The 11,237-nt window shown below is 44.7% G+C and overlaps 1 protein-coding gene across 1 annotated transcript in view; it reads right to left on the bottom strand.

Moving 5' to 3' along the window:
* Positions 1 to 1,909: 1,909 nt before the first annotated feature.
* The window catches only part of LOC143277153 (uncharacterized), a 100,284-nt gene continuing 90,956 nt past the window's right edge, over positions 1,910 to 11,237 (bottom strand). Inside the window, 3 exon segments of the mRNA XM_076581912.1 lie at positions 1,910 to 3,323; positions 6,854 to 7,017; positions 10,381 to 10,499. Coding sequence (XP_076438027.1) covers positions 3,197 to 3,323; positions 6,854 to 7,017; positions 10,381 to 10,499 — 410 coding nt within the window. The 3' untranslated portion in view covers positions 1,910 to 3,196.

The raw sequence follows: 11,237 nt of genomic DNA, 5'->3' as shown, positions 1-11,237 counted from the left end.
TCAATGACACCATGATTAAAAAAAACAAACCCACAAAGACTTTGTCAGTCCTCTTCAAAACTCATGCCACACTGAGATCGTTTAAGACAGGGACAATGGGCATGTCTCTTTCCATGGCAGCCTATGTGCTTATCGTCCTCCCTTCCATCTCTACACACACCCACCTTCAATATGAAGACCACACATCCTGCACACCCTTCTCCCTCTTTCAGCACAAACACATCACCCACACTTAAAAATACAAACAAACAAACAAAAATCAGCCACCATCAAACGATATTAAAACACCAGCCATTACCGCACACTTTAAAAACTTCAGCCGACGCCAAAGACTTCCGAATCCCAGCAGCTGATGCTTTCAGCTTCCTGTACCACACACACACACACACACACAGATACACAGACACACAAAACACCAAAAAACAACAACATTGGACAAGAATTCCAGAAAAGTTCTAAAACTCAAGTCTCTAAACAGTAATGACCACCGCTCTCTCTCTCTCTCTCTCTACCTCTGTCTGGACTGAACTATTCTGCTCTGTCTCCAACAATACTGTCTTGAAGTCGACGTTCCTGCCTGCAAATTTTCCCTGCAAGGTTTAGTCAAGACAACACTGTCCTGGTCAGTTATACGTCCTGATATTATAGCCCCTACATCAAAGTAAACGCCTGTTAACTTTTTAAGGCTTCACCTGGACTGGATTTTTCCATTCTATGTCTGAACAATACTGTCTCAAAGTCGATGTTCCTGCCTTTGAATTTTCCCAGGTTTAGTCAAGACAACAACATCCTGTTAAGTGATTCGTCCTGACATAATAGCCCTTACATCAACGTACATGCCTGTTAGCTTTCTAGGGCTTCGTCTGGACTGGATTTTTCCGTTCTGTGTCTGAACAATACTGTCTGAAAGTCGATGTTCCTGCCTTTGAATTTTCCCTGCAAGGTTTAGTCAAGACAACAACGTCCTGTTAAGTGATTCGTCCTGACATAATAGCCCTTACATCAACGTACATGCCTGTTAGCTTTCTAGGGCTTCGTCTGGACTGGATTTTTCCGTTCTGTGTCTGAACAATACTGTCTGAAAGTCGATGTTCCTGCCTTTGAATTTTCCCTGCAAGGTTTAGTCGAGACAACACTGTCCTGTTAAGTGATTTGTCCTGACATAACAGCCCTTACATCAACGTACATGCCTGTTAACTTTTTAAGGCTTCGTCTGGACTGGATTTTTCCGTTCTGTGTCTGAACAATACTGTCTCAAAGTCGATGTTCATGCCTGCAAATTTTTCCAGGTTTAGTCAAGACAACAACGTCCTCTTAAGTGATTCGTACTGATATAATAGCCCTTACATCAATGTACATGCCTGTTAGCTTTCTAGGGCTTCGTCAGGACTGGATTTTTCCATTCTGTGTCTGAACAATACTGTCACAAAGTCGATGTTCATGCCTTTGAATTTTCCCAGGTTCAGTCAAGACAACAACGTCCTGTTCAGTGATTCGTACTGACATAATAGCCCTTACATCAACGTACATGCCTGTTAGCTTTCTAGGGCTTCGTCAGGACTGGATTTTTCCGTTCTGTGTCTGAACAATACTGTCCCAAAGTCGATGTTCCTGCCTGTTCACTGTCTCAGGCTAAGTGTGGATAACAGTTCCACTCAGTCTCTGTACATCACTGAATTGTTCCGTTCTGTGTCTGAACAATACTGTCCCAAAGTCGATGTTCCTGCCTGTTCACTGTCTCAGGCTAAGTGTGGATAACAGTTCGACTCAGTCTCTGTACATCACTGAATTGTTCCGTTCTGTGTCTGAACAATACTGTCACGAAGTCGATGTTCCTGCCTGTTCACTGTCTCAGGCTAAGTGTGGATAACAGTTCGACTCAGTCTCTGCACGTTATTGAATTGTTCCGTTCTGTGTCTGAACAATACTGTCCCAAAGTCGATGCTCCTGCCTGTTCACTGTCTCAGGCTAAGTGTGGATAACAGTTCCACTCAGTCTCTGAACATCACTGAACTAGTCAGTTTTCAGCCTCAGTTTCTCAAGGAGGCGTCAATGCGTTCGGACAAATCCATATACGCTACACCACATCTGCTAGGCAGATGCCTGACCAGCAGCGAAACCCTCAGTTCTGTTCCATTTTAGAACAATGTTGTCCCAAATTAGGTGTTCTTGTTTGCTGGTGTTCTCTGGCTTTGTCTGAACTGGGCAATACAGGTCTGTTCCATCTCAGAACAATACTGTCCAAACTTGGGTGGTCTTGGTAACTTTCTCTAGCTTCGTCCAGACTGGACAATACAGTTCTGTTCCATCTCCGAACACTATTGACCCACCTTTATTAGGTATTTCTGTTTGGCTTTGTCTGGACTGGGCAATACAGTTCTGTTCCATTTCAGAACAATGTTGTCCCAAATTAGGTGTTCTTGTTTGTTAGTGTTCTCTGGCTTCGTCTGAACTGGATAACAGAGTTCTGTTTTATCAGAACAATGTTATCCCAACTCAGGTGTTCCTGAATGCAGCCGCTTGGACAAAACAACATTGATCTGTTCTATCTCAGAACAATGTTGCCCCCACTTGGGTGTTAACGTTCCCTGATTTAGCCTGGACTGGACAGTATTATTCTGTTCCATTTTAGAACAATATTGTCCCAACTTAGGTGCTCCTGTAAACTATCTCTGGCTTCCGTCTGAACTGGACAATATAATTCTCTTCCATTTCAGAACAATACTGTCCAAACTAAAGTGCTCCTGTAAACTATCTCTGGCTTTTGTCTGGACTGGGCAATACAGGTCTGTTCCATCTCAGAACACTACTGACCCAACTTAGGCGTTCTCTGTTAACTTTATCTGGCTTAGCCCAAACAACACTGTTCTACCAAGCCTCTGGACGTTAATGTTGCAACATTAATGCTCCTTTCTGTTGACTTTCTATGGCTAAATGCAAACAACACTGTTCTACCAAGCCTCTGGACGTTAATGTTGCAACATTGATGCTCTTTTCTGTTGACTTTCTATGGCTAAATGCAAACAACACTGCTCGACCCAGTCTCTCTCCGCAGTAATGTTCTGACATTAATGCTCCTGCCTTCAGATTAATTCTCTCCGGTTTTCGTCTGGACAAAACATCCTCTCAGTTCCGTCTCTGCACAATACACAGTCATCCACTGCCTGGTGGGACAACAGGACTCAAGGGGAGATAACTACCGACGAGCAGCGGCAGTGGCTTTGGTCTTCCAGTAGACGTTCTGCAGAACGACGGCGTCGATGGACACCGACAGGTGTTTCGTTGACGTGACCGCCGTGAAGCTTTTCCCTCCTGAGTTGTACCTGCGGGGCACAAATGTCATTGTGGTTTGTGAGCTGTGCTGTGCTGTGCTGTTGTGTACTGTGCTGTTCTGAACTGTGCTGTGTTGTGAGTGTGCTGTACTGTGCTTGTTGTACTGTGCTGTGTTGTATTGTGCTTGTTGTACTGTGCTGTGCTGTGTTGTACTGTTCTGTACTGTGCTGTGCTGTACTGTGCTGTGTTGTACTGTACTGTGCTGAGCTGTACTGTGCTGTGCTGTACTGTGCTGTGTTGTACTGTGCTGTGTTGTACTGCTCTGTTCTGTACTGTGCTGTGCTGTGTTGTACTCTGTTCTGTACTGTGCTGTGCTATGCTGTACTGCTCTGTTCTGTTCTGTACTGTGCTGTGTTGTACTGCTCTGTTCTGTACTGTGCTGTGTTGTACTGCTCTGTTCTGTACTGTGCTGTGTTGTACTGCTCTGTTCTGTACTGTGCTGTGTTGTGTTGTACTGCTCTGTTCTGTACTGTGCTGTGTTGTACTGCTCTGTTCTGTACTGTGCTGTGTTGTACTGCTCTGTTCTGTACTGTGCTGTGTTGTGTTGTACTGCTCTGTTCTGTACTGTGCTGTGCTGTGTTGTACTGCTCTGTTCTGTACTGTGCTGTGTTGTACTGCTCTGTTCTGTACTGTGCTGTGTTGTACTGCTCTGTTCTGTACTGTGCTATGCTGTACTGCTCTGTTCTGTACTGTGCTGTGTTGTACTGCTCTGTTCTGTACTGTGCTGTGCTGTACTGCTCTGTTCTGTACTGTGTTGTACTGCTCTGTTCTGTACTGTGCTGTGTTGTACTGCTCTGTTCTGTACTGTCCTGTACTGTGCTGTGTTGTACTGCTCTGTACTGTGCTGTGCTGTGTTGTACTGCTCTGTTCTGTACTGTGCTGTGTTGTACTGCTCTGTTCTGTACTGTGCTGTGTTGTACTGCTCTGTTCTGTACTGTGCTGTGTTGTACTGCTCTGTTCTGTACTGTGCTGTGTTGTACTGCTCTGTTCTGTACTGTCCTGTACTGTGCTGTGTTGTACTGCTCTGTTCTGTACTGTACTGTACTGTACTGTGCTGTGTTGTACTGCTCTGTTCTGTCCTGTACTGTGCTGTGTTGTACTGCTCTGTTCTGTACTGTGCTGTGCTGTGCTGTGTTGTACTGCTCTGTTCTGTACTGTACTGTGCTGTGCTGTGTTGTACTGCTCTGTTCTGTACTGTCCTGTACTGTGCTGTGTTGTACTGCTCTGTTCTGTACTGTCCTGTACTGTGCTGTGTTGTACTGCTCTGTACTGTGCTGTGCTGTGTTGTACTGCTCTGTTCTGTACTGTGCTGTGTTGTACTGCTCTGTTCTGTACTGTGCTGTGTTGTACTGCTCTGTTCTGTACTGTACTGTGCTGTGCTGTGTTGTACTGCTCTGTTCTGTACTGTACTGTGCTGTGTTGTACTGCTCTGTTCTGTACTGTGCTGTGCTGTGTTGTACTGCTCTGTTCTGTACTGTACTGTGCTGTGCTGTGTTGTACTGCTCTGTTCTGTACTGTGCTGTGCTGTGCTGTGTTGTACTGCTCTGTTCTGTACTGTGCTGTGCTGTACTGTGTTGCACTGCTCTGTTCTGTACTGTGCTGTACTGTGCTGTGTTGTACTGCTCTGTTCTGTACTGTACTGTGCTGTGCTGTGTTGTACTGCTCTGTTCTGTACTGTGCTGTGCTGTCCTGAATTGTACTGCTCTGTGCTGTACTGTGTTATGTTATGTTATGTTATGTTATGTTGTGCTATGCTGTGCTGTGATGTGCTATGCTGACCTGTGCTGTGCTGTGTTGTACTGCTCTGTTCTGTGCTATATTATGCTGTGCTGTATTACTCAAAACTATTCTATACCACACAATACCATACCACACTATACCATACCACACTATACCATACCACACTATACCACACCACACTATACCATACTACACTATACCACACCACACTATACCATACTACACTATACCACACCACACTATACCATACTACACTATACCATACCACACTATACCATACCACACTATACCACACCACACTATACCATACCACACTATACCACACCACACTATACCACACCACACTATACCATACCACACTATACCACACCACACTATACCATACCACACTATACCACACCACACTATACCACACCACACTATACCATACCACACTATACCACACCACACTATACCATACCACACTATACCACACCACACTATACCATACCACACTATACCATACCACACTATACCACACCACACTATACCATACCACACTATACCATACCACACTATACCACACCACACTATACCATACCACACTATACCATACTACACTATACCATACCACACTATACCACACCACACTATACCACACCACACAATACCATACCACACTATACCATACCACACTATACCATACTACACTATACCATACCACACTATACCATACCACACTATACCATACTACACTATACCATACCACACTATACCATACCACACTATACCATACCACACTATACCACACCACACTATACCATACCACACTATACCATACCACACTATACCATACCACACTATACCATACCACACTATACCATACTACACTATACCACACCACAATATACCATACTACACTATACCACACCACACTATACCATACTACACTCAAGGTCCAAGCAGGGTTGCAGCTTCAAAATTCCATTTCTTTTTCAAAACGTTTCCCCGTCACTTTCAGAAAGTTCCATGACTACAAATCAACTACTTCCCTCCTGAAACGCATTTCTCCCGGCATCAAAAATTTGTGTGTGTGTGTGTGTGTGTGTGTGTGGTGTTGTGTTGTGTTGTGTGCGTGTATGTGTGTGTGTGTGTGTGTGTGTGTGTGTGTGTGTTGTGTTGTGTTGTGTTGTGTTGTGTTGTGTTGTGTGCGTGTATGTGTGTGTGTGTGTGTGTTTTACCACTTAATGGGGTGCCTACACATATGTGAACTCACACACCATATCATATATTAGAGAGAGAGAGAGAGAGAGAGAGAGAGAGAGACACGCACACACAGAGACAGATAGAGAGAGAGACAGAGAGAGAGAGACAGAGACAGAGAGAGAGACACAGAGAGAGAGACAGAGAGAGAGAGAAGGCAAGATCTGTGGCACAATGAGGGTTTGTTTTTTTTCATGCTAGGGTATTTTCACTTACTTGGGCGCGCGTGCGTGCGTGCATGTGTGTGGATGTGTTTTACCACTTAATGTGGTGTCGACACATACGTAAACTCACACACTATCAAATGTTAAAGAGAGAGAGAGAGAGAGAGACAGAGAGAGGGACAGAGAGAGAGAGAGAGAGAGAGAGAGAGAGAGAGAGAAGCCAAAATCTGTGGCGCAATGTGGGGTTTGTTTTCTTCATACTAGGATATTTTCACTTATGTGTGTGTGTGTGTGAGCGTGTGCATGCGCGCATGCATGTGTTTCAGTGGTGCGTGCACGCGCGCACACACATGCCTGACAGTGAAAACGCTCACTTGTAGAAGTGCTCCACCATGTCGCTGGACAGCTGGCGGGGGCCGATGCCCACAATCTTGTAGGCCTCCTCCGTGTCTGGGTCGAAGGAGTACAGGCCCCTGTACTGGCACCCGTGGTCCCGGAACAGGATCAGGAAGTGTTTGGCCGCTGACTTGGCGATCTCCTGAAACACACATCACCATCACCGATGATCTTCCTGAAACACACATCACCATCACCGATGATCTTCCTGAAACACACATCACCATCACCGATGATCTCCTGAAACACACATCACCATCACCAGTGTTTTCCTGAAACACACATCACCACCACCAACAATCTCCTGAAACACACATCACCATCACCGATGATCTCCTGAAACACACATCACCATCACCAGTGTTTTCCTGAAACACACATCACCATCACCAATGATCTCCTGAAACACACATCACCATCACCAATGATCTCCTGAAGCACACATCACCATCAATCTCCTGAAACACACATCACCAACAATCTCCTGAAACACACATCACCAATGATCTCCTGAAACACACTTCACCATCACCAATTATCTCCTGAAACACTCATCACCAACAATCCCCTGAAACACACATCACCACCGCCGATGATCTTCCTGAAACACACATCACCATCACCAACAATCTCCTGAAACACATATCACCAATGATCTCCTGAAACACACATCATCATTACCCACAATCTCCTGAAACACATATCACCAATGATCTTCCTGAAACACACATCACCAATACCAACGATTTCCTGAAACACACATCATCATCACCAACTATCTCCTGAAACACACATCACCAATGTCTTCCTGAAACACACATCACCATCACCAATGATCTCCTGAAACACACATCACCATCACCAATGATTACCAACAATCTCCTGAAACACACATCACCATCACCAATGATTACCAACAATCCCCTGAAACACACATCACCATCACCAACTATCTCCTGAAACACACATCACCATCACCAATGATCTCCTGAAACACTCATCACCAACAATCCCCTGAAACACACATCACCATCACCAATGATCTCCTGAAACACACATCACCATCACCAATGATCTCCTGAAACACACATCACCATCACCAACAATCTCCTGAAACACACTTCACCATCACCAATGATCTCCCGAAACACACACCACCATCACCGATGATCTCCTGAAACACACATCACCATCACAGATGTCTTCCTGAAACACACATCACCATCACAGATGTCTTCCTGAAACACACATCACCATCAATCTCCTGAAACACACATCACCATCACCAATGATCTCCTGAAACACACATCACCAACAATCTCCTGAAACACACATCACCATCACCAACAATCTCCTGAAACACACATCACCATCACCGATGATCTCCTGAAACACACATCACCAATAATCTCCTGAAACACACATCACCAACAATCTCCTGAAACACGCATCACCATCACCAATGATCTCCTGAAACACATATCACCATCACCAACAATCTCCTGAAACACGCATCACCATCACCGATGATCTCCTGAAACACACATCACCAAAGACTTCCTGAAACACACATCGCCATCACCAACGATCTCCTGAAACACACATCACCATCACCAACGATCTCCTGAAACACACATCACCATCACCGATGACTTCCTGAAACACACATCACCAATGCCTACCTAAAACACACATCACCAATACCAACGATCTCCTGAAACACACATCACCATCACCAATGATCTCCTGAAACACACATCACCAATGATCTCCTGAAACACACATCACCATCACCAATGATCTCCTGAAACACACATCACCACCACCAATGATCTCCTGAAACACACATTACCAATGATCTCCTGAAACACACATCACCAATGATCTGAAATATGCATCACCAATGATGAAACACGTCACCAATGATCTCCTGAAACACACATCAACATCACCAACGTCTGAGAAATACATGCACGCGTACATACACACACGCAAGCATGCATACTTACATGTAGGCACACACTCACTCACATGACGGTCTGTGCCAAAAGTTGTGTGAGGACAGTCAGCACCAACATTTCTGTGACTATCGTATAGTCTAGTCTAGTGTATTATAGTATAGTGCAGAATAGTATTATGTAGTATTGTGTAGTACGGTATGGTATGGTATGGTATGGTATACATATATAGTATGGAATATATATAGTGTATACCATGCTATACTATTCTTCACGACACTACAGAACACTACAATGTGACGCTATGCTACACTACACTATACGACGTTGTGCTGTGCTGTGCTGTGCCACACTGTACCATATCCTACATACCATATGGTAACACACTACCATACCATACCATACCATTCCATATCATACCATACCATATACCACACCACACCATACTATACCAAACCATACCATACCACACCATATACCACACCACACCACACCATACCATACCATATACCACACCACACCACACCAAACTAGAGCAGACTCACACCACACCACACCACACCATATACCACACCACACCATACCACACCACACCACACCATACCATATACCACACCACACCACACCATACCATATACCACACCACACCACACCACACCACACCAAACTAGAGCAGACTCACACCGCACCACACCATACCATACCAATCCACACCACACCACACCAAACTAGAGCAGACTCACACCACACCACACCACACCATATAACACACCACACCACACCATACCACACCAAACTAGAGCAGACTCACACCATACCACACCACACCATACCATATAACACACCACACCACACCATATAACACACCACACCACACCACACCATACCATACCACACCACACCACACCACACCATACCATACCACACCATACCATATACCACACCACACCATACCATACCACACCACACCACACCACACCATACCATACCACACCATACCATATACCACACCACACCACACCATACCATATACCACACCACACCATACCATACCAATCCACACCACACCACACCATACCATACCAATCCACACCACACCACACCATACCATACCAATCCACACCACACCAAACTAGAGCAGACTCACACCATACCACACCACACCACACTAGAGCAGACTCACACCACACCACACCACACCACACCACACTAGAGCAGACTCACACCATACCACACCACACCACACCACACCACACTAGAGCAGACTCACACCATACCACACCACACCACACCACACCACACCACACCACACCACACCACACCACACTAGAGCAGACTCAGTTGGTGCTGGCGCTGATGGAATCACTCACTCAGTCTATCAATGAATCAATCAGTCAATCAATGATCAACCAATCAGTCAATCAATGAATCAACCAATCAATCAATGAATCAACCAATCAGTCAATCAATGAATCAACCAATCAGTCAATCAATGAATCAACCAATCAATGAATCAATCAATCAATGAATCAACCAATCAACCTCACCTCCAACACCTTGTTCTTCATGTCCGTGTTGACGATGCCGGCCAGACAACAGTAGCTGAGGGCGTTGATGATGATGTGACGGTTCGACTTGGCGCTCGGCTTCACAAACAGCTTGGGGCCTGGACAGGGATCACAAAAAAAAAGGGGTAAAATACTGGGGATACAATGTTCAAGAAAAAGGTTAAATGTCAGCACAGGGTGCCAAATAATAAAACATGGAAAATTCATTAAAAAAAAAAAAAAAAAAAAAAAAAAAAGGCTAAATGTCCCACAAGGGGCCTACACAGGGATGACTTAAAAAAAACCAAAAAAAAAAAACAGGTTATAGGTCCCACAGGGGGCCTGCACAGGGATACTTTATAAAAAAATAAAATAAAGGGTCAAAGGTCCCACAAGGGGCCGGCACATGGATGATTTATTTCAATAAAAAAAAAAAGGTTGAAGGTTTCAAAAAGGGCCTGTACAGGGATAAGTTTATATATATATATATATATATATATATATATATATATATATATATATATAAGGTTAAGGTCCCACAGGAGGCCTCAACAAGGATTTTTTATTTTTTAAAGTTACAAAATAAAGTCCCATATCATTTTCAAGGCTGTCAAGGCAGTGATGTCAAATCGAACTATGTATCCAGGGAACAGCGTAGGAAGGCGGGGGAGGCGGTGCGGGGGTGGGTGGGGGGGGGGGGGAGGGGAAGGGGGCGGGGCCTATTCCTCCCCTGCTGTGTTAACCTTCCCCCAACCTGATGTCCAGTCCCCAGTCACACCAGAGTGGAGTGAGAAAAAAAAACCATGAGGAGGAGAATGAAAGGCCTTTCTTTCCCCAAGGGACAAAACACCAATGTA

This window comes from Babylonia areolata, chromosome 33 (genome assembly GCF_041734735.1).
Source record: "Babylonia areolata isolate BAREFJ2019XMU chromosome 33, ASM4173473v1, whole genome shotgun sequence".
Taxonomy (NCBI): Eukaryota; Metazoa; Mollusca; class Gastropoda; order Neogastropoda; family Buccinidae; genus Babylonia; species Babylonia areolata.
Note: the sequence above shows the minus strand (reverse complement) of the source record. Positions and strands in the feature narration are given on the sequence as shown.